Source organism: Peromyscus maniculatus, chromosome 23, assembly GCF_049852395.1.
Source record: "Peromyscus maniculatus bairdii isolate BWxNUB_F1_BW_parent chromosome 23, HU_Pman_BW_mat_3.1, whole genome shotgun sequence".
Lineage (NCBI taxonomy): Eukaryota > Metazoa > Chordata > Mammalia > Rodentia > Cricetidae > Peromyscus > Peromyscus maniculatus.
In genome coordinates this window covers 52,593,348-52,618,074 of record NC_134874.1, presented here as the reverse complement: position 1 = coordinate 52,618,074, position 24,727 = coordinate 52,593,348, and the positions used below count along the sequence as shown (strand labels likewise).

The 24,727-nt window shown below is 45.8% G+C and overlaps 1 protein-coding gene across 7 annotated transcripts in view; it reads right to left on the bottom strand.

The window, feature by feature from the left end:
- Stard13 (StAR related lipid transfer domain containing 13) overlaps positions 1-24,727 on the bottom strand; it is a 214,641-nt gene that overhangs the window by 30,967 nt on the left and 158,947 nt on the right. For all 7 annotated transcript variants that reach the window (XM_042268041.2, XM_042268042.2, XM_016005786.3 and 4 more), the window contains exon 4: positions 6,692-6,755. In XM_042268041.2, coding sequence (XP_042123975.2) covers positions 6,692-6,755 — 64 coding nt within the window. The remainder of the gene's footprint in view (positions 1-6,691; positions 6,756-24,727) is intronic.

Sequence of the window (24,727 nt, the reverse complement as noted above, 5' to 3'; positions counted from 1 at the left end):
CTTCCAGAAATATCTAGATATGAATCACTGCCAGTCCAATCATTTTGGATAAAGAATATTCAATCTGTAGTCTGGTTTAGTCTGTTCATTTCTAAACAATGTTGCGCTTGAATTCACAAATTTATTTAACAGTGTGCCACATTGCCTGACCTACAATGTGTAAAACAAACAAACAAACAAACAAACAAACAAACAAACAAACAAACAAAAAACAACCCATTGTTCCAAAGTTTAAGTTTCCTTCATAAGCTTGGGATGAAATAAAGTATCAGGTACAGGGCAGACTTCGTAGTAGGACTCGTGGTATACTGATTATTTAAGAGATGATCAGATTTCATTGGTTGGCCCTTTCTTTTTGGACTAGAAACGAATAGTCTGTGTTTCTACAGAATTGTGAAATGGAGATCTAGGGAGTGAACGTGTTTATAGAGAAAAAGACACCTCGAACTGACTGTTTCTCCGGTCACAACGGCTTAGCATGCAACACAAACACTAAGGACACACGACATCAGAAGTTCGGCAAGTCTGTTAGGATGCCATTGCGAAGGCTAACTGTGCTGGATGCCGAGAGGGTTTTGTTACTAAGGAAGCAGCTGAGGAAGGGATCTCTGGAGGCAAGCCCCGAGGTCACGCCCGCTTTAAGCATAGTGTTAAAAACAGGGAGAACTCATGCTTTTAAAACACAAATATGGCATAAGGTTCTGCCCGAAGGATCTTAAGCTGGGTACCCTCTTTAGGAATAGATTTTTCTCCATCACAATATGAAAGATGACATATGTGTGTGTGTGTGTGTGTGTGTGTGTGTGTGTGTGTGTGTGTGACAGAGAGAGAGACATCAAGAAAAAGAAAATTTAAAAAATAATAAAATAAATATTTAACAAAAAGAAAACTTTGTTTTATGCACAAAATTACTGACTATACTGCATAAAATCAGTTGTAAATTCTGAATAACAGAATATGTGAAAACAAATGAATTTCACGTAAGACTTGGGCCTATCTCCAATATACCTTTTTGTATGCCTAAATATTAAAAAATCTGAAAAGAAATCAGATCTAAACAACTTTCTTCTGTTGCACTTTGGGTAAGGAGTAAGGAGCATGGGACTGGAAGGTGGTCTGCAATGAATCTGAAATTGCATGGTGTAAAATGTAGTTACTCTATCCTTTTAAAAATGATTTATTTATTTATTTATTTTTACTTTTAGTGTATGAGTGTTTTGTCTGCACATATGTATGTGCACTGCATATGTGTCTGGTGCCAGTGGAGGCCAGAAGAGGACTTCAGGTCCTGAGTGCATCTGCCATAACCTACAGAGAAAGTATCATAGGGGACCCACTGTTTCACACAGAGATGGCGTGAATCTGTAGCCTCCTAACTGTAGGATGTGGCTAATGGTGAAGGATGAACTTTGAAAATACAGAACTACTTAACTTCATTTTGAATGGTAACTATTTGAAGGGATAGCTTAAACTTTGAAAAGATGCTCAAACCTCATTCCGCTGTTCAGCATAGGACCAATTTCTTTAGGATGGCTGGTATTAGAACAACACAAGAAAGCTTTTAGATGTCTGTGTTCCTTTTGAGTACCGTGGTCAATTAGCTTAATTAGATTGTAAACGCAGAGCTTAGATATATTAAACACCTTATATATCAGTTTTGTTCACAGTGTACACACGTCATTTAACATGGGGAGCTAGATTCCTGCTATTAATATAGAAGAAGAACAAGAAGTTACCAGTATAATAATACATATTTGTCAGGCACACTTTCAGTAAAATATGTACAGTTTTCTTGCTTTCTCCTATTTTCCAGTCTATATTTTCTAATACCCATTCTACTTTTTTTTTTTTTTTTAAATTAAAAGGCAATTTTGTGCTGGTCCTAATTAATATTAAAAACATTTATTCTCATACTTTCTATTTATTTCTTTCTATTTCTATTCATATGTCTGACAATTCATTTGTATTAAAATGTACCAAAGCATCAGTGATGACTGGCAGAGAAAATAAAACACACAGGTGATTCACCACAGGCACGTGAGGAAATTTTTGTTCTGGATCCAGTGTCTGTGAAAGGTCAGCTGTAAGTGGGTTAGGCTCACAGGCCATATTGTCTCTGTTGGAGAATCTGTTCCACTTTGCTGGGTCTGACTGTGTTTTAATAAAACTTTATAAAAACAGGAGCAGTAGCTTGCCAGGAGGTAGAAAGAAAAAGCCTTTTTCTGTGCCTCTCCAGAGACAGGCAGTACCTTTAGGTTTCCCAGCCATGTTTTTACAAGAAGACTTTTTGATTTAAAGAGTTCACTCTGCCGAGGGCATTGTGGGGGATGCTCTCAGAGGGAGAGCCTGTGGTGACTGGGTGGGAAACATGACAGAAGACCCCTCCCAACTCAGACGTTTCTAAGACATCCATATGTTATCTGCAAGTCACGTCTATGAATATTCCCCAGCCACTCGGATGGTGGCTACTGTGGTCACGTCCTCCTCCTTGCTTCTGCTGCTTCAGGCTGCCAGGAAGGGCTGTTTGGTCGGAGATGAGGGCCGTGGAAGTCAGTGTCCCAGGGGTGAGGGTGGAAACTGGGTCCCTTGTCGCAGTGGCAGGAACTTAGTCAAGCCCTTGGCGTCCAGGTGGGGAGGTTCTGGCCCAAGGTTTTACTCATGGTTTCGGTGTGGCATTCCACCTTTGGCCATGGCTCGGAGTCTTATTAAAATGCTAACTTTAATGGGAGCCTTCTTCTCGAGAGCTCTTTCCTCTCTTGGGAAGTCTTTCTAAACGCCAGCCACTCAGGGTCACTCGCTATCATTCTGACGCTAGTGTGGATCAGTCGGTAGTAACACTTGTCCAGGGCGGGGAGCTTGGCTTTGCCTTGGTTTTAGTTTGCATGAGCCTCCTGTGTTCGGCTTTTTTTTCTAAATGAGAACACGCTTTACTAAAATTACATTTTCCTTAGAGATGGGTGCCACTGGAAACCGAGAAATGGGTTTTTTAGAAAAACAAAACAGAACAGGTCAGGGGAGCCACACAAATCTGCAGCTGGAACGGAGGCCAGTCCACAGTTACACGGACACTGAGACGCTGAAGGTGCCGCTTCCATTAACTTGGTGATGTGGGCAGCCGAGGAGCCGGTCCAGCTGCCGGCGAGTCCCCACTTTAGAATGCCTCTCTTTGGGGCTTCGGTGAGTCTGCAGCTAAGGTACTTAGTGAGGACCAAGAGCCATCCACCTGAGGGCAGGTACCATGTGACATGTATGTAAAGCAGAACAGACACCAAGTCAAATAGGAACCCGTCCTCAGTACTTTCATTTGTTTGTAGGCCTCCATTTTTGTCCCTTGGCTCAGCTCAGCTCATCTTCAAAGTTAATTTCCCCAGACAGGTAAAATAAACTGTGGACCTTAGTATTGATGGCAAGGCACACCTCTGTGGTAAAAATAGTGCACTGTCTGTATGGCTTAGGCCCGGGAACTGACATGCATTTAGGATCCAGAATAATTCCAACAATTTTCAAAAGGTGAGGAGGTGGTTGGGTTCAAATCTCCTCCCTGTTTTTTGTGTGTGTGGTTTTGGGGCCACTGATTGAACTGTTGAGTTTCTTCATCTTTAACATGGAGCACAGGGCCTCCCAGAGAGGTCTCATGTCAGCATCTGCTGGCCACCCTGGCTGCCGAGCAAGCCCAAGGAGCCTTTTCACGGGTCTAACTGCCTCTAAGGGAGTTCTGTGGCCTTGGATGGTTGAGGCATGTAAGGATCATACAACTCATGTCTATGATTCTTAGTGACTGAAGGTCCAGATTCTGTTTCATAGATTGCTTAAAAAGAGGACAGCCACAGGACACTACTGTCTCAATCCCCTTAATTCTCGTTGTCACTCTCTTTCTATTAATGTCCCCAACTGACTGTAGCTTCACGGAGCACTTCATGGAGCCAGTCTGTCTGTCTGTCTGTGTCTCTCTCTCTTATATAATTTGGCCTAGTCCTGGTCCCTAGTCAAAGAAGTGTTTTTGTTTGGTAATAGAAAGAAGGACCAGGCTACAGTTTCTGTCAGGGCTGGATCTCAGAACTGAGCGCTGCCACACGGCACACTCCTGTGTGGTTGCTTGAAGCCGGCCACAGATCACAGACGCTGGCCTGGACTGAGACTGACATGTGAGGGGAGACCTCATGCTGGAATGCTTTTATTTGAAAACCCAGTCTATGAGCCTCCAATTTCCAACATAAAAAGCGGTATTTTACTCACATGTACATATGTGTGAGGCCTCCGTAACTAAGCGGGGGGCCAAAGTGTGTGCATAACTGTCACTAACACAAGAAATATCCCGATCGTGTCAGAATCCCGAGGTGACGAGTTCACAGAGCGGCTTCTGTGCAGGCTGCACAGAGAGCCTTGTTCACGGATATCTCGCCTGAGAGTTTTGAAAGCAGGTGACAGCAAAAAATCCCACCAGTTCTCCTTGCCGTAAACAACGCGTCCCAATAGTTCCTGACGTTCTCTTTTGTGAGGGACCCACGCAGACCAGTCACCTAAGGACCCTCATTTTACACTCACAAGAGTGATTGTATTTGGTTTAATAAGAACCATGTGTTATAATCAAAACAACATCTGACCCGCATGCTTCAAATAGTAAGTGTATACTTCTCAAGGGGTCCACTTACACAGACAGCTGTTGGGAGGTCTGTTCCCACATTTTAAACTTGTCTGGGCCCTGGATAACTCACTCATGTTTGAAAATTTCTCTGGATATGGTTTCTTGCTCTTCTACCTCCTTAGCAGAAATTCTTGGTTCCCAGCTCCAAACCCAGACTGCTTTTAAGGTGAAGCCAAGCCAAACTGATTGAGAGTCTTTGAGGGGCGTTGCTTTGGAGTGGAAACCTGGGGGGTTAGTTTTGAAGGGCTAGGGTACTCCAGGGTGAGTTAAAAATGTGTTAGGTGTAATTATTGCTCTGTGCCAACCAGAATAAAAGTGTATTACTCTTTTTGCTTCAAAATGAGCCCAGATTTGACTGACTACACATGGAGATGCTGCATGAAAAAAGTCCTCAGTGATTTAATCCTGAATTTCCGGGGAAGAAGAGCAGATTCATTGAGATGATGAGCCCAGAGCAGCACAGGGGGGTGGAGGCCTGGCTTTGGAGTCACCTGCTCCTAAGGACACTCCTGTGGTCAAAAGCCATCTGTGAGACTCACCCCGGCGCTATGAGCACATGGCAGGCTTCACTTCCTTCCGTAGGACCCAGACAAGCTCTACATGAATGAGATAATGCAGTGTGCAGAGTTCCTATCTGATAGTCATCAATGGAGAGCAAATTGGGTCTTCCTTACCCACAATGCTCAGGACCAGGAGTGTTTGGGCTGTGTTTGATTTTGGAATGTCCTCATAGGCTTTATTGCTTAATCAGAAACTATGAAATGCATACTTATCTGAAATCCAAAACTTCTGACCATCATAAACCCACTCAAGCAATTTAGATTGTGTAAGCATTGGTTCACACCTGTCATCTCAGCCCTCGGGAAAGAGAGGCAGGAGGATCAGGAGTTCGAGGCCAGCTTTGACTACACAGCAAGTTCAAGGCCAGATGCATGAGCCTCTGTCTCTAAAATCTTAAAACAAACAAACAAACAAACAAACAAACCCAAAAAACAAACAAATGAACAAGGACTTTGGACTATCATTGATTTCAGATACACTATGGATGCTAACTCTTTCGTTCCTGCCTCCATCTTCCTCTCTTCCCTTCCTCTCCTCTGTCTTTTCCTTCTGTCCTCTCTGTACCGCGTCCAGCTGAATCCTGGGCCCAGAACACTAAGTGCTCACCCCCGAGGTCCACCCCAGCTTCACCACTTCATTTCAAACTGCAATCTCCACTCTTGGAGAACAGTTTGCAGGATGTCCGGTGAGAGGAAGGGACCGTCGGGGATCATAGCAACGGTTAAAGTGGAAACACATTCTTGTGACTGGGGCATGCCTGGGGGAGAGCGGTGAAGGACGAGCCAGGTGCTTGGAGTTGCACTGTCCCCCAACTCCTGTACTCCTGCCACCAAACGAACCTGCCGTGAAACGGAGGCATCTCTGACATGTACTTGAAAGAAAATGTGACTGGCGCCAACCGGAAGCTGCTTGGCGTGGGTCCATCAGCCCTGCCCTGAATCTCTTAGTCCACTCGTCGCTGTGGACTACCTGGGATCACACGTGGGTTGACAGTTACAGCCGGCAGCCTTCTGAAAGGGGATGCCAAAGAACTGACATACTTGGTTCTTTACCCCCACCTTTTGATTAAAAACAAAACAAAAACCCACTAAAACAAGCCAAAACAATGAAATCGCCAAATCCATCTTTCAGCATGGTCTTAGATAAGTAGTGGGAATAAGATGTGTTATTTGGAAACAAAACAGACAGTAAGGTGGGCACATGAGAATTTTGCCTTGGTTCGATATTTTTTTTTTTACAGGTGTGTGTGTGTGTGTGTGTGTGTGTGTGTGTGTGTGTGTGTCCATGGAGGCCAGAAGAGAGCATGAGATCCCATGGACCTGGTGTTGTTGACAGTCACGGGAATGCTGGGAACCAAACTCCCATAATCTGGAAGAGCAGCAAGTGCCCTTAACCACTGAACCAGCTCTCCAGCCCCATGTCCCCCAGCCTGTGAGTGCAGACTGCTCTGCTGGTGCCGTCACGGTCTCCGGGAGGGGCACCCACCTTCTTCCTTTGGAGGTTCACATCAAGTCTCATCGAGGCGCACTTGTTCAACGCATTAAGTCGTCTGAAAAGAAGGAGAATTGGATGATTTACTAATGGGCGCACACTTCCTCCCGGTCTGCTACCTTTCTCTGCTTTTGGTCAACCTGAAAGTGTAGATTCAACCAGGTACGTGGCGAGGCATGGCAGCATCTCCAGAAAGTGAGCTACAAAATGGTTCTGTTCTCTAGCTTCCTGACCCTTTCCTGGTCTAAACCCAGGCCCTTCTGGCTCCTCCTCCCTTTCTTAGAAACCACAGACAGCATTAACTAGACTTTCACCAGCCCCGCCCACACGGGCCACTGTCCACTTCGGTCAAGCCCGTCCTGGTATAGACCCCCTCGGGAAAACACCTCACACCACAGCGATGAGTTATTCCCGCCGTGTCTTCCCACAAACTTGTTTGTTGAAGGCATAGCCCTGGTAGAACTGAATGTGGAGTCAAGATGTCACTAAGGCCAGCTGAGGCCATGAGGGGGAAACCCCGCTCCCCTGGGATTAGCGTCCATGTAAGAAACAACACCAGGGTATGTGTGCACGCTTGTTCTCTACTACTTCAGCACATGGAGAGACAGAGACGGAGGCTTTCTCCAGGGGGGAGGTCACCAACAACCAAATTCTTGACCTTGAAGTTTCCAGCCTCTTGAATTGTGAAAAGTAAGAACCCACTGTTAAGCTGCCCGGTCGCTGGCATTCTGCAGTGGCAGCGCATGCCAACTAATAAATACATTTGGTTTTCACCCTCAGCTGGACTCTCAAAATTGCTGCTACCCAGCAGAATTCCTTCTAGTCCCCGCCCGCCCCTGCCCCGCACCGCCCCGCCCCTTCCCCTCCCCCCCAACCCCCCCCCCCAATGTGGCTCTCCCACCCAGACCACCAAAGATTCAGTTCTCCCTCTGAGGATGATTTCCGCCACTGCTGCCCACTGAGAGGGAGAAACCAAACGCTAGCAGCCATGCCTTCTTGTAACATTCCTTTCCTTTGTGGTAAACAGCATCTCCTCCGTGTTTGTTTACCTTGCTGCCTGGCTGCTTCCAGGGGAAAGATGGTCCTTTTGTTTTTCAAAGCTAACTCTTCAGTTTCTCAACTGCTTTTCCTCTACAGCCCGTTGTAATTCTAATTAACCAAGGAAGCTACCATCACCCTCCAATCCTGCTTCTCACCATTGCATCTCCTTCCTAACTGCTGAGAACAGTTTCATTCATTCATTCTTTTTTTGTTTGTTTGTTTTTCAAGACAGGATTTCCCTGGGTAGTTTTGGAGCCTTTCCTGGATCTCTCTCTGTAGATCAGGCTGGGCTCGAACTCACAAAGATCCTCCTTCCTCTGCCTCCCTAGTGCTGGGATTAAAGGCGTGCACCACCACTGCCTGGCTTCATTCACTCTTAAGTCTTACTTTGGTGAAGTCTCCTGGCCAACACCTTCATTATTTTGTGTTGATTTTTTTTTTTTTTAAACATTCGCATGTGGCTCAGGAGTCACTGGTCGCCCCTTGTCCGTGTGCCGCTCTTTGGGCAGTTCTTGCAACGCTTTCATTTATGTCTAAAACCATTTTTACACCATTACTTCACGACCTTCCAGTCTGGTTAGTTCTCTATTGAATTTGTTCTTTAGAAGCAGAGGATTCATTTTTTTTCTGTCTCTATCCCCATCCCCCATCCATTGCCCGATCTGCATAGAGCTGTGTTACGGTATCACACATTTTGGATAAATCCATACTTGATATTTATTACAGCCATAAAGTTCTATTCCCACATGTATCATACTTGAATAATTTTCCTTTCACTTTCAACTTTTCACTGTCCCTAGAGTTAATGTGCATAGAGTTTGTTTACTTAATATTCTCGTGTTTATTCGAAATATCTCCAATTATCTAAAGCCTGTCAGATGGTCTTTGAACTTAATTCCCTTGGAGAGATGTCTCTCAGTTCCAGTTATTTCTTACGGTTGAGACCCCTCTGAAGTGCGTTGTCTTCTGTTCTCGAGTCCAGCAGTACAAAAGGCCTGGGGACACTGATGTTCAGCATGTGGGCAGACTGTCATGTGAGCCCTGTTTCCAACAGAGAACCCACTTTAGCTGTGCCTCGTACCTTGGCTTCTCGGGGATCAACTTGTATTTTGCTGATGCAAGGGAGATAAATTACCCAGGAACAGACCCAGGGGTACAGGTCAAACTTTCCCTACTTTTCCATCTAATTTCAAGTAACTTGCCTCCTTTTAAGCCTCCCACACCCTTGTTGCTAATTCTTGAATATTACAGAGTCCGTAGCGAAGATGGAGTTCCATTAGGAATTTCTCCACAGATCAGTTAGACTTCGTTTCCTGAGCACACTGAATCTTCTATGTAGATTTAGTCTCCTGCTTTGGAAATAAATGTTCTAGGTCTCTGGGTGGACATTTGATGTTGTGAAGGAAGAGATGACTCTGAAAGTTGGTGGGGTGTTTTCGAAGCAAGTAAATTCAGTGATTAGCTCTTCTGTTGCTGTTGTTTTTGTTTTTTTTCCGAAAGACAGGGTTTCTCTGTGTTGCCCTGGCTGTCCTAGAACCCACTCTGTAGACCAGGCTGGCCTCAGACTCAGAGATCCTCCTGCCTCTGCCTCCCGAGTGCTGGGATTAAAGGCGTGTACCACCATTGGCTGACAGTAATCTCATTTTTGATCAATAACATTTCCTCTGGCTGCTATAAGCAGCCAAGAGAGGTAAAGAATATTTCTTCACACTGGAAGTGTCTCCTTTGCTCCTTATTGCTGAACCTACCAATCACAGTGTCAACTCCCAGAGGCATTTGCCTTGACTTTCATCATCCAGACGTTAGTTTTGCTTATCCTTCGCCATCATAGTAATGGAATTATATAGCATGCATTTAAAAATATTTTATATATATGAGTGTCTACATGTGTGTATGTGCACCACATTCATGCAGTACCTACAGAGGCCTGAAGAGGGCATTGTATTCCCTACAACTGGAGTCACTACATTTTTGAACAACCACACGGGTGCTAGAAACCAAACATGGGTCCTCTGAAGAGCAACAGGTAAGCTTAACTTCTGAGCCATCTCTCCTGCCCCTAGGCATGCATTTTTCAGTGCATGGCTTCTTGTTGTTGCTGTTCAGCCTGATGTTTTTAGGACTGATATGTTGGTAAGTACAGCACTAATAATCATACTTACTTGCTGAATAGTTTTTCATATCATGATATATAACTGGTTTATCTATTCTCTTGCTGGTGGACATTCAGGTTGTGTTTTAGTTAGGGTTTCTATTGCTGTAAAGAGACACCATGACCACAGCAACTCTTATAAAGGAAAACATTTCATTGGGTGGCTTATGGGTTTAGTCCATTATCATCACAGTGGGACAAGGGGACATGAAGGCAGACATGATGCTGGAAAAAGAGGCACATCTTGATCGCACAGGCAACAGGAAGTGGTCTGAGCGTCACACCGAGTGAAGCTTGAGCATATGAGACATCAAAACCCACCCCACAGGGACACATTTTCTCTAACAAGGCCACACCTACTTCAACAGAGCCACACATCCTAATAATGCCACTCCCTATGAGCTTATTGGGGCCAGTTACTTTCAAACTACCACAGGTTGTTTCTAGTTATTTTTTTTTTTTTTTTTTTTTTTGGTTTTTCGAGACAGGGTTTCTCTGTGTAGATTTGCGCCTTTCCTGGAACTCACTTGGTAGCCCAGGCTGGCCTCGAACTCACAAAGATCCGCCTGCCTCTGCCTCCCGAGTGCTGGGATTAAAGGCGTGCGCCACCACCGCCCGGCTTGTTTCTAGTTATTTTATTTTTTGATTTTTACTAATGCCTTCCTAATTACCAAATTATATAGTTTCTTTTAAGTGAAGCCCTGTTTCTAGCAATGCACAACAATGTACAGCTCAACACTATCTTCGGCATTTAAGACTATGAATCCTCTTATCACTTCCCACCACACACAGCACAGACCCCTTGCGTATTAACGCATGTAGATACAGTCTCTACAGAGCATATATCACAATGCGTCTTCAGGATTCAAACCAAAGGAATCTTGTTTTACTGTGCATGAGCATACGGAAGTACCTCACATCATCTCAGAGTATACCAGACTTTGACGACATGCGATCTCCTTTCCATCCCCTCTCCCCCAAGCCCCAGAGCTACATTTCAAACCACCCACCGCTCTTGCCCGTTTGTGGGGTCCTTCAGGCTTTTCAGGCTCAAAGGCTAAAACTGAACTCCCTGCGCTGTTTCCAAAACCCATCTCTCCCATTTACTGTCTTGTCTTGACTGAGCACCAACAGGCATCCACACCAGAGAAGAGTCAGCCTGAGACTAACCCTCAGGCTCAGTAGGCGTTGCACACCGAATCTGGTCAAGTAAGTGCTACAGCGATATCCTTCAAGTCTTGCCTCTCCTTTGGTCCTAATTCGATCTCTTCTTGTCCCACATTGAGTCAGGCAACACCGGCCTTTCCTCCAATGCTGTGCACTGGAACTTCTTCTGCTCTCAGTGTATCCCAGCACGTGTTCAGTTATTCACGGAAGACGATTCTCTTCATTTCAGTCACTGACAGTTTACCCACTGATTGCGCGTTCACGATGGTGTCAAACCAAACACGCATTGGTTCCGGATCAGGATGTCCACAGCCAAAACGCTGCCTTCTTGGATTTGTGACTACAACTGGCAGATGGTCTTCCTGGCCAGTTCCACCTCAGAGTGGTGTGTTAATTAAAAGGCATTCCTGTTGTCCTTTGGCAATTCTTCCATGGGTTTGTTTAGGGAAGGACTGCATGCTGTTTATACAATATACTTATCTAGTATACTTGTTCCTCCCTTGTGGCTGGAGGCACAAACAAATCAGTGGACTTTGTGAAAAAGATTTTGGTTTACTACAGGCCCAAAAACATCAAAGGTCTGATCCTTCTTATACTACACATTTAAATATACTTTATATTCATGATATATGGAGACATTTTATTATTTGTGAAAGCTGGAACTAGATTTGTCTCCACAGACTTGGTCTTTCAGACACATCTAAACTCAAAAATATATCTTTACTTAAAATTATTCTCTATTTGAAGAAAATATTCAGGAAACATTATATAATACTATATATAATATCTGCTAAAGCACTCTATCAATACACAAATAACTCTTAAATTCAGTAAGTCAAACAACTTTATTTTTTTCCCCATGGTCTAACTTTGTGAACGGATACTTCTAAAAGATAATATAAAAATGTATGATAAGCATGCAAAAAGTTGTTCAACATTTGTTTGTCATGGGAAAAATACAAATTAAAATCAGGAAATACTATAACATGTATGCCAGAAGGCTCAAATCAACAATACTGACAATAGGGGCTGGAGAGATGGCTCAGCGGTTAGAGCACTGGCTGCTCTTGCAGAAGACCTGGGTTTGATTCCCAGCACCCACAGGGCACCTCACAACCATCTGTAACTCCAGCTCTTGGGGAACCCTCTTCTGAACTTTAGAGGTAACAGGCATATACATGGTGCATGGACATGCATGCTGGCAAAACATCCAGACACAGAAAATAAAACAAATAAATCTTTTAAAACAAAACCGCTCTAAGGAGGGACCAAAGACATAGGACTGCAACACACTCCTGGCAGAGAAGAGTGAGGTAGACACTGGCCGTCTCCCAGCTCAAGCCTTACAGGGAAGAACATCAGTGAAGCTGGGGAGCACTGGGAAAAGGAGACCAACAGCTAGATCAGCGTGATAGGGCTCGCAGTGGCAACCAGACTCCAGAAATACAGTCACCCGGCCTTTACACAGGGGCAAAGGCCAGGAGAGATCAAAGAGAATCCTTTAACAAATGGTCTTGAAACAGCTAGACCATCCCATGAAAAGAAGTGACTCTAGACAGACTTTCTACTCCTAATACAGATGGACTCAGAATGGGACACAGTCCTAAATGTAAACATGCAACTGTAAAATAAAAAGACGAAAACTGGAGAAAATTCAGATGGCCCCGAGTATATGATAACCCTTTGGATTCAACATCAAAGGTGCAGGCGAGTGATCAGATTTTAAAACTTCTGCTCATACAGAGGATGAGATGATAAAGCAGACTGGAAGGAAATATTTATGAAAGATATCTGATGGAGTTTATAAAGTGTACAAAGAACTCTGACATCCACAATAAGAAAACAAACGGCCCAGTTTAAGAATGGGTGAATTATCTTTAGCCCAAAAGAGAGACACAGTAGGAATATTGAAACGTTCTTAGTATTGGGCTGGAGAGATGGCTCAGCAGCTAAGAGTCCCTGCCACTTTTCCTGAAGACCTGAGATCAGTTCCCAGTACCCACACTGGGAAGTTCACAACCATCTTTACTTCCAGCTCCATAGGCTCTCACACTATCTTCTGGCCTACAGTTACTGTACTCATGGGCAGGGGCACACACGCGCGCACGCGCACACACTCACACCCAGATAAAAACGAAACAGAGCACAATTTAAAGGGTTCGGTATCACGTTAAGTGCAAATTAAAACTACCATGAGCTACCACTATATATTTCAACGATGTTGGTGAGATAGAGTAACAGACACTCTCAGTCATTGCTGGCGAGGATGGGAAATGGCTCAGGTACCTCAGAGCACAGCTGAACAGTTTCTTACTGCGGAAACAACCTTCGATCCAGCAACCACACTACTTGGTAGCCACCCAGATAGCTTTCAGATTTATTTCCATGTGTAAATTTGTGCTTGGTGTTTACGGCCACTTTAGTCCTCATCGGTGAGATTTGAAAGCGATCAAGATGTCAGGTGAACGGGAAGATGAACAGATGACGCAACCAGACAATGGAATGTTGATAATTAGAAATGAGTTATAAAGACAAGAAGGGCGTGGAGGAAACTTAAGTGGGTATTAAAGGCCAATATGAAAAGGCTGTAAATTGTGATTCTAATTATAACGCACTGTGGAAGAGTTAAAATTATGGAGATAGCAAAAAGACCGGTGGTTGCCAGAGACTAGGGAGATGGAGGGATGCCTAGGTAGAAGAGAGGATTTTTAGGGCAGTGAAGCAGTTGTGTATGCCACAGTGGTGGACGTGTGTCATTGCACGCCTGTCAGAACCACAGAATTAAGGAAGAGAGTGTGAGCTGTAATGTACACTGTGTACTTTGCAGGGGAAGAGAGGGCCTACCCTTTGGGGGATGTTCATAGTGGCAGAAATGCACTATGTGTGTGAGGGCAAGGGGCAAATGGGGGAGCTGGCTTCCTGCTACAGCTCGTTATGAACCTCAAAGTGCTCTAAAACAGTCAACTGAAAAGGTATAATTTTTATTATCGTTATTAATTTTACTTATTAGACTATGAAATTATGAATGTAAAGTGGCATGTATTTCTTTTTTAGAGTTTTTTTCTTTGCATGTGTATGTGTGTGCATGTGTATATATATGCTCTCCTGTGTGTGTGTGTGTGTGTGTGTGTGTGTGTGTGTGTGTGTGTGTGTGTGTGTGTTTTGGCCAAAAGTTAACATTGAGTGTCTCCACTGATAACTCTCGATCTTATATATTGGGTCAGGGTCTGTCATTTGAACTCAGCGATGATCAACCCAGTCAGTCCAGATAAGCCAGCTTGCTCTGGGGCTCCCCTATCTGTGTGCCCTGTGTGCTAGCGTTACAGAAGGGTAGTCATGCCTACCTAGGATTTACATGGGTACTCTCTCCAGCTCAGGGGTCTGTATGTCTTTTGTCCCTCCAAAGTACGCTAATTAGCTCTTAATCTAATGTGCAAAATTATCATCATTGGAGGCATTTAGAAATGTTGGGTACAATCTCAGTCACCTTGTACATAAATCATCCTGACTCTTACAGAACAGTGTCTTCCAGCCTGTGGGTCACAAGCCCTTCTGGGGCGGTGTGTGTCAAATGACCCTTTCACAGGGGTTCCTAAGACCACCGGAAAACAGATATTTACATAACAGTAGTAAAATTACAGTTATGAAGCAGCAACAAAAATAATTTTATGGTTGGGGGTCACCACAACGTGAGGAACTGTATTAAAGGGTCACAGCGTTAGGAAGGTTGAGAACCACCGGTGTAGAGCATTACACAGGAAATTACATTTAAGGCCATCTGAAACAATGCGCTTCTTCATGGCGTGATACTGCACTGGCTTGTGATTTCATTCACGTGAGGTGAAGCGGACAGTGGCTAACCTTTCTCAGCACACAGCCTGGAGGAAGCGTACACTGGAGAGGCAGATGACAGAATCGTCTCTCTCAGATTTGGCTCCTGTAGGTAAGAGAATACATCACATACCAGAAACACTCATTGCACTCTATCAAACTGCTATAAAATTCTGGTGTGAGTGAAGTCAACCTTCAGTGAGGACAAATACGTGGTTCTGGTATTTACTTCCATTTAAACTTAATCATAAATAATAAGACAAATTCTCAGATGGTCTGGGTTGGTCTATTAGTGATTGCTGGCAGCCTGCTTCAGCATGAATGAGAATTTCAATTATAGAATGCATTTTGCCTTCCACGAATAGAGAGCTCTACTGGACTGGAGCCTCTCTTGAGCTTATACCACAATTTCTTCTTCTTCTATTCCTGGAAATCCTAGAAGGACATTCTAGAATATGAACATCGTTTACACAAGTTTATGGGTGTCTTCAGATTACCGTGATCATCTTGGCGCAGTCAGAACAACAGAACCCAGAGCACTGACCATGATAGCTTACAAACTGTACCTGGCTTGCCTTCTTGTGGCCAAGCAGAGATGCAAATCCAAATGAGTCAACTGGCCGTGAAGGTAACAGCCCATCCAACCAGGACCATTTGCACTACCTCTTTCAGATAAGGAGACAGGCCTCTGGGAGGACCGTTTGCACAAGGGAGTGAAGCATGAGTGATATCCAGAAGTCGGTCCTATCTCCTTAATTTACTGCTTCTGTCTACTGAGGAATCATTTTTAGTAAAATCCAGAAAACAGAGGTAAGTGCCATGCTCCTGGCAGTCCTTTCCCGGCTCACTTTCCACTGAAGGAGAAAAACTCATGGAGAGAAAAACCTTTGCACTTGTAGCAACCTGGGTTTAGCTATTAATGTAAATAAAACAGTCTAAGGCTTTCAGGAGAAATGATCACAAAATCATTGCCGCTGTTGTCATATCTTATAGATGGGCTAATTCGTCACCAAAGGGGAAGGAAGCGGTTTCATGTTAAGCGTCAAACTTGGGGTTCTACTAGGGAAGTCAGTGTGGAGAGAAAAGCTGATATTCATTTATCTAAGGGTGTGTGCTCTGTGCCCCAGGAAGATGCTGAGGATACAGAGATGAACAAAAGATAGTTCTTATCCTTGAGGCTCTCACAGTCCCATGTGGGCTGCGGGCATGATAAAGAGAGGAAGAAGCAAGTCACTTCCTGAGTCCACCAGACCAAGAAGATAATATGTGAGCAAGACTATGACGAGCTAAGAAATTTGCTGCCCAGCCTAGGATAATTGCAGGCAAAGGAAACAGTCATCACATAGGATGATATGGTCTAGGAATGTCAGTCTGGAGAGGGAGGCAGGGGCTGGACCATGAGGATTGGAATGAAGGAATTAGGGCCAGTAAGTGGACATTGGGGAGATACTGAAGGAAATTATGCTAGGGAATATCACCATTTTTAGACACATACCTAAGGTGGGATGGAGAATGAATTCAGGAGGGACAGTCAAGAGACGGCTCATGAATCTGGATGAGTACTGGAGAGATGGCTCAGTAGTCGAGAGCACACGCTGCTTCTGCATAGGACCCAGGTTCGGTTCCCAGTACCCACACAGGTGGTTCACAATGACATATAATTCAAGTTCTAGGGCATCCAATATACCCTTCTGGCCTCAGTGGGCACTTGCATGAACTTGGTGCACATAAACCCATTCAGGCACACACAAGCACATAAATAAAAAGAAAATAAATCATTTGAAATGAAATTTGAAAGAATCTGAATCAGACATTGCTGCTCTTTTCACAAAGCCAAAAATTGGAAACAGTCCATCAATGGAAGAATGGCTAAAAAAATGCTGTACATTTACACAGTGGAATATTACTCAGCTGTTAAAAAAACAGAATTATGAAATTCACAGATAAATGAATAGAGCTAGCAAAAAAAAAAAAATCATCTTGAGTGAGGTAATCCAGACCAAAAAGGACAAATATGTTAAGTGTTCAATTATATGTGGATGTTAGCTGTTAAGTCTTTGATGAGAAGGCTGCAATCTGTATACATACAGCGGTTAGGTACAGAGTGAGGTCCGGGTGGGGAGGGATGGAGCACCCTGGGAAGGATGAATAGAATAGATAATCCTGGATGGAAGGGTGGGGGAACCGGAATGGGAGGCTCAAGGGGGAGAGGAAAGGCTAAGGGAGGAAATACGGGGAGGGACAGCGAAAGCGAAGAGCTGAGGGTTGTATGGAAATCGACTGCAGTAGAGGCTTCTTAAAACATGTGCACGTGAGAAAGAAATCTAAATGGACTCAACAAATAATGAGGAAGACAAAACCCGAAGTCACCAAATGAAACCTCCATTTCTGGGAGTAGGTTCCGACTCATTGAGCTGTTGGCTAAAGGGGCCCCACGGAGAGCCCCAAACAGCGTAGGCTGTTGCCAAGGCTATCGGTTTCTCTCCAAACACTGAGGGTAAGGCCCTGTTGCTGAAGACAGCACCTACACAACTCACTGAACCCAGAGACATCAAGCTGGTAGGCACCAAGCGTTCATGGTCCTGGAAGGAAGTCTGCACACCACCAGAGGAGAAAGGTCAGCACCAACCCAGCTGCAAACCCTGAGATCTGCGGCGGTGACTGCCTGCAAGATGCACCGTTGCAGTGGTGGCCCAGAGCTGTGGGAGTCACCAACCCCTCTCTGATCGGATTTAAGGCCCACTCCATGGGATGGACCCATACCTGACACGTCTTGGGTAATCAAGAACCTGAGGCTAGAGGGCCAAGGGCCCAGGGGAAAACCAAATGCTACTGTTTTGCTAAGGGAATGCAGCAACAGAATGGCCCCTAATGACATCCTGCTGGACTCATGGATCAGCGCCTTGCTCAGCCATCGCCAGAGACGCTTCCTCCTGCAGCAGAGGGGAACACATGCAGAGACCCACACTGGACGATGTGCAGAGAGTGAGAGACCTCGGGACTACTCCGTCCTAAACGGGACATCTCCATCAAATCCCTCCCCTCAGGGCTCAGAGAACCCTGTGGAATTGGAGGCAGAAAGTTGTAAGAGCCAGAGGGGATGGAGAACACCCAGGAAACAAAGCCTTCCGCACACAGCAGGGCCGGTGCACACCCTGTGACAGCGTGCACAAGGCTCACACGGGTCCGTACCACATAGGCCCCCAGTGCTGGGAGGGGCACGTGGGCACCAGCTTCCATCTCCAATGGATAACTGCTAGCAAAGGAAAAATCAGTTTTCTCCCGAGGAGTCTCAAACCACGTTTAAGGGCGGGCCCAATGTCCGTCCAGCAGTAGATGGCCACCGTAAAACAAACTCAATATTTTTATGAAGCTCTTCTTTTTTAAACTCACAATGCTTTGTGCCTTTTTTTAACCTTATATTTTGCTTATACATTATGGTTGTGTTTTCATATATTATGTGTTGTGTTTTTATATATTATGTATTGTGTTTTATGTTGTGTGGGAACATGTATGTCTCTGCATCCATATGTTTCTTTTTTTAATATAATAATTTTTTTATTTAAAAAATTTTCTTTCCTTTTACATACCAATCCCTGTTCCCCCTCCTTCCCCTTCTCCTGCTCCTCCCCACCTATCCCCATCTTCCCCCACCCCCTCCTCATGGAGGATAGGGCCTCCCTTGGGTAGCCAACACAGGCTGGCATACCAAGTCGGGGCCAGACAAAGCCCCTTCCCCCTGCATCAAAGCTGAGTAAGGCATCGCGCCACAGGGAATGGGCTCTAAAAAGCCAGTTCATAAGTCCTGGTCCCATTGCCGGGGACCCACAAACACATCAATATGTGTTTCTTGTGCTTTTTCTTTGGCTCTTTTTCTTCTGTTTGTTTTGTCCTATTCTAGTTTGGTTTTATTCTATTCTATTTATTATTATCATCATCATCATCATCATCATCATCATCATCATCATCATCATTATTACTTTCTAGGTGCCTGTTTGTATTCTACCGAAAGAAAGGGTGTGGATTTGGGTGGGTGGGGAGTTGGGGACAATCTGGGAGGAGTTAGGGGAGGGGAAACCGTAATCAGAATAGATTATATGAATAAAACAATTTTCAATTAAAGAGAAGAGAAGTCTGAATGAGAGACGGTAAAGAGAGAGCATGGGGGTGTGTCCATATGAGGGCAGGATGTGGCGATCGGCCCATATGGAAGATAGGAAGGCAAAGAGAGGCCAAGTCTCAGCTTTCAGGTTTTTGTGAATGGACTGTCAAGTGCAGACGACAGTAAAATATGCAAGTCGGTGGGGAGAGGGATATGAGGAAGATGATGAACTCTGGTCTATGTTAAAATTTAGGGCCTTTGTGACATCCAGACCCACCCGAGAGTGAGTGGAGTACAGATGATAAGTGTGAAGCCTATGGAATGGAGTAGACCCTCTATGTCTTTGGGAGATTGGTTCTAGGAGTTCTCAGCAGACACCAAAGTCCTCTGATGCTCAAGTCCCTCATGGAACATGGCACAGCATTGGTATATAATTTCCTATATCCTCTCCTATAATTAAAATCACTCCTGCATTATTTACAGTACTTAACATAATGTAAACATCATGTAAGTGGTTGTTTTAGGTTTAATGGTTGAATACAGGGATGATGACACCATGGATATCAAGGGCTGACGATAACTAAAAGCAAGCAAGCTGGGGAAAGAAATTCAGAACCCTGGTGAAGCCCGGTGGTTAGGACTTGGGGCCAAAGAAGGAAGCCAGCCTCAGGAAGGTAAAAGTCAGTGTAGATCAGCGGGAACCAGCCGGAAGTGGCGCCTTAGGATCCAAAGAACCTGCACTCAGGAAAGGAGGAAGCAGTTGGTTAACTGCGTCAAGTACGTAAGAAAGAACCGACGGTATGAAAGCTTCACGTTCCTTTGGTGAAATCAGTGGTTGGAGAGGGCGGTGTAGAGCAGGCGGGGTGGGGGTGGGGGTGGGGGGAGAGCTGAGAGTGTGTGGGTCCTGAGAGCTGGAGGCCAGCGGGCACTAAATGTTCTCTTAGGAAAGCCTGTGAAGGTTGGGGTGTGGGGATGCTCGCCTTTAGCCCTGGGCAGAGGCAGGCAGATCTCTGTGAGTTTGAAGCTAGCCTGGTCTACATAGAAAGTTCCAGGCCAGCCAGGATTGCATAGTAAGATCCTACCTGAAGAAAAAGGAGGAGGAAGCCGTCAGCAAAGGACAGTATTGTAAGCTATTCTGGGGGAGAAAAGAGAGTTTATCATCATAACATTTTCTAACCAAAGAAGCAATATGGTAATTGGTGGGCTGAAAGGTTATTTCTGCCAAGCCCCGGTTCAACTTAACAGATATTTGTTGAAGTCTCATCTGCGACTGTATCCATGACGTGCGACTTGAGTAAGATGAAGTCCATGACATGGAAAGTCCCTCAGAGCTCCGAGGATCGTGGCAGGGGCCAGGCAGAGGTCAGGAGGGGAAGGCAGAGAGAGAGGATTCTGGGGTGAGGGACGAAGGTCAGACTGAGGCTTTGCCTTGGTGGCAGGAGGACGGCCATGGTGGAAGCAGAGCGGCAGGGTCAGTGTGAGAGGCCGGCGGCGCAGGTTGTCAGGTCCTGACTCATGCCGTGCAGAAGCCTGGGGACACTCACAGGCAGTCTGTTCCTCCCTTAGCGACCGTAGGAAAACAGTAGGTCCCTTCCTTCCTCATACTTGAGGCTCATGTTTGACATTTCCACGGCCAGACCTCAGATGGGTCACGGGGTCTCCTACGGTGATTTAACGGCTGGTTTCCTGCGATATTTTTTATTTTCCTGCCAAAGGCATGGGAGGGATTGCAAGCAGAGATGGGCGGTCATATCTTCCAGACCATTCTGATTTCATTCCAGTGGCCTGACCTTCTTACCCTTGGCTCCTTTCCGGGCGGTGGATGGACCCCTGTCAGCCAAGGAACGTCCTGGGTGGGAACTTCAAAGCCATTCAGGGACCAAAGCCAGTGAAGATGTGCTCCTGACCCAGGACCATGGGGGCTCCTCCATGTGCTGGGGCCCCAGGGCGTGGGAAAGGACTTGCTGCGGAGAGTCTGGCAAACACAGATTTCGGAGAGCGGCGTGGACACTCCACGCCAAATCCACAACTCTGCTACGTAATTCCCAAGACTCAGGCCATGCTTAGACGGCGTTGTGGTGTCTGGGGTGTGGTAAGGGCAGTAGAAATGCAGTCTGAAGTAAGCGATGACTGCCACCATGTCACCACGGGGACAGACAAGGAAGGCCGCGCCTCCCTCTGCTTTCCCTTTTGGCTGTTCCACCAAGTGCTCAGAGCAGGAGAAATCACCCCTGTGCTAGTACTTAAATCCGGGAACTGCCTCTGGACATTGGCTGAGGTGTGGGAGGAAAGCAGGGTCAAAGGTCACCTACGCAAAAAAAGAGTACAGGCTGTGTTGTACGAAAGTGGTGTGTGTGTGTGTGTGTGTGTGTGTGTGTGTGTGTGTGTGTGTGTGACATAATCAGCGTGCACAATGGCAGTTACTATCATCATTTTATTTTATGTGTACGGGTGTTTTACATGTGTGTCTGTACCACCTGTGTGTCTGGCACCTGGGGAGGCCAGAAGAGGGTGTCGAATCCCTTGGTACTGGAGTAACGGTTGGGCGCCACCATGTAGGAGCCTCGGTCCTCTGAGGAGTAGGAAGCACTCTTAACCACTGAGCCATCTCTCTAGTACCCTATATGATAGGTTATTATTATTATTATTATTATTATTATTTTGGTTTTTCAAGACAGGGTTTCTCTGTGTAGCTTTGGAGCCTGTCCTGGATCTTGCTCTGCAGCCCAGGCTGGCCTCGAACTCACAGAGATCCGCCTGCCTCTGCCTCCCGAGTGCTGGGATTGAAGGCGTGCACCACCACCACCTGGTGACAGGTATCTTTAAAGGGAAACGATTTACATTATGTTCACGAGACTGTCCTTGTTGACCATTAACAAGGCCAAGGCACTCAAATCAAACAGGGGTGTGTGCAGCAGTGCACTCTCCCGCCCTCCTCCCTGCATCACCCCATCGCCGCTCCCTGCTTCTGGAGACTCCTCATCACTTCTCATCCTTTTAAACACACAGGGGAAGCGGCACTGGGCAGTCAGAACCAGTTCCGTCACCAAACGGCAGTGAACACAGCTTGTGCCCTCATTTGTCAGCGACCGTAATTAATTAACATCAATTAACAACACACGTTATGCAAATGAGTCACTATCTTCACATTAATTTAGGAGCTCAAAGGTCATGTCTGAGCATCCGGGCCTATGTCCGCACCCAGCTGCAGTGAATCCTTCAGCCCAACAGTGAGGCGGGAGCGTCTCACCTCCCCAGAGCTGCGATCTGCCTCAAAGGACACACTGGGCAAGCTCCTTTGACACCTTCCAGGGTCCTCAAGGCGTCCCAAAGAGCTGGGCTCCAAGCAGCTCACACAGACAACTGGATTTGCAATGAGCTTTTCATGACACGTGGGGGCAGAGACTTTTCAGTCGCGGTTCAGTCCCGAGCAGGAAAACAGAACTAAGTGTAATGGTGACTGCGTGTAACGGTGGCTGCATGTAACAGTGGCCGCTGTGTGCTGGAAACGGGGCTCTTCCAGCCTGCAGCAGGCAGCAATTGTCCTCACGGAGCCTGCTGGACGCGGCCCTCTCTGCCTGCGTTCCTGCAGCCACACAGAAAGAACGCAGCTGCCACGAGACATGACCTGCTTGTCTACCCAGGCGAGTAACGCCCCTATGGTGAATACCCTTTTGCAGGCGACTCCAGCTCTCCTGCCTGCCTCTGTCTCCCTGGAGGGAGCTCCCTTTGGCTGACTCCCTTCACCATTCTGCAGGGCCTCAGCGTTTCGAGCAAGCTTGAGAACCATACAGCTCAAAAAGGCTGAAACATAAGGCAGAGGGGTAGGCAAGACGGTGCCTGCCAGGTACAGGTGCCTGCAGCCATGCCCGAGGGCCCAAGTTCAGTTCCCAAGACCCATGTCGTGGGAGGAGAGCAGCAACTCCTGAAATGTGTCCTCTGCTTCTACATGCACACTGTGGTGCCCCTGTCACACAACAAACAAACAAACAAACAAACAAACAGGCAATTTCAAAAATCAAAAAAAGAGTAGAAAATTCACTATCTCTGTGAATACAGTGCACAAAGTGTGTGTGTGTGCGTGTGTGTGTGTGTGTGTGTGTGTGAGAGAGAGAGAGAGAGAGAGAGAGAGAGAGAGAGAGAGAGAGAGAGAGAGAGAGAATTTCACCTCTTACCGTTCACTCGGCATTAATCAAGACTCACCCTCTGAGTAGGCAAGTTTCTAATTAACTGCTCATTAATCTCCAGGTTTTAGGAGCACCGCCATTCTTCTCTGGTGGGAGACCTGCTGCTGCTTCCCGCTGCTCGCAAGGCAGGGAATCTGGACTGTGTGGAACTCAAGGCGGAGGAGAAGAAAAGCAACCCCCTGCCCCCGTTGCTTTCCAGCCAGCCACCTCTGGCTGTCAACCTACTCTTCGCTTCCTTTGATCCACCCAGGGTGTGTGACTCTTCCTCTGGCCTCCATTCTACCCGCGGCTCCTGCACCCTGAGAGCCGAGGTTCATATCCCTCCAGCCAAATGCTTTCTCACGAGAGTGAAGACAACGGCCTAGAAGATTTTACAGGATGTAAAAGAAGTATAAGAATGGCATTCTAGTGATAAAAAACGGGATGTAAAAATAACAGCACGGGCAGAATGACGTATTCTTAGGTATCACCAAGACCATTTCCTGGGCTGTGAACTACAGTTTGCTGTTGTAAACATGTACTGACTACCGATCCACACACATGTTTAGGGCCAGTGAGATGGCGCAGGGGGCAAAGGCTCGCCACTGAGGGCAACAGCCTGAATTAGAACCCCAGCGCCACAAGTGGGAGAAAGAACCGACTCCTGCGAGTTGTCCTCTACCTTTGCACAAGCGCCGTGGCACACGTGCCATAGGCACACACCTCACACACAAAAGTGCACAGGCACGCGTCAAAGTGACCCGAGGAAGGTGGCAGTCCAGGCCTTTCAACAGGGAGTTGAAACAATTAGACGTTGACACGCAATGAATCTAATGAATGACTCTTGGCCCAGGCCCGTACTTAACTCAGATTCAAACAGCACAGGGTAACGTCCTTGAGACCTTATTTAAGCAAAGACATTTTTAGATACACTCTTAAAATGTGGACAAAATAAACTTGGCTAGGAAAAAAAAAACCCTCATTCTGTGACATTGCAAAGAGGATCTCCAGGCTGGCAGGAAACATTGACAAAATGCATTGTCTGAGGAAAAAGGTATTTGTAACAACAACAACATTCCCCCAAGCTCCACAATAAACATCATTCAGTTAGAAATGAGAAAAAGATTGAATAGATGTTTTGCAGGAAAAGATAGGTTGGTAAGACATGGAAAGATGTGTAGTTTTACTGGTCACTAAGAAAATGCACATTAAAAGTCACAACGCAATAATGGACAGACAACTGTTAAAACGTCCATGAGCAAAACAAAAACATACTAACAAAGGACCACATAACTGGATCCCTCATATGTTGTTGGAAATACAAAATAACAGGGTTACTTGAAGTAGTCACTGCCTCTTTATAAAGTTAAAACAGATTTGTCATGAGCCCCACAGCCTCATTCTTAAGATTTCATTGAAAAGAAATATACATTTATGCTCAAACTAAACCACACACATCAATGTCCAAGTGTCACACTGGGTACCGTGAAGTCTGTTCGTACAATGGAAAGGGGTATATTTTTGAAACGGAAAGTAACACCAATTCATCTTAAGAACATTGCACCAAGGGA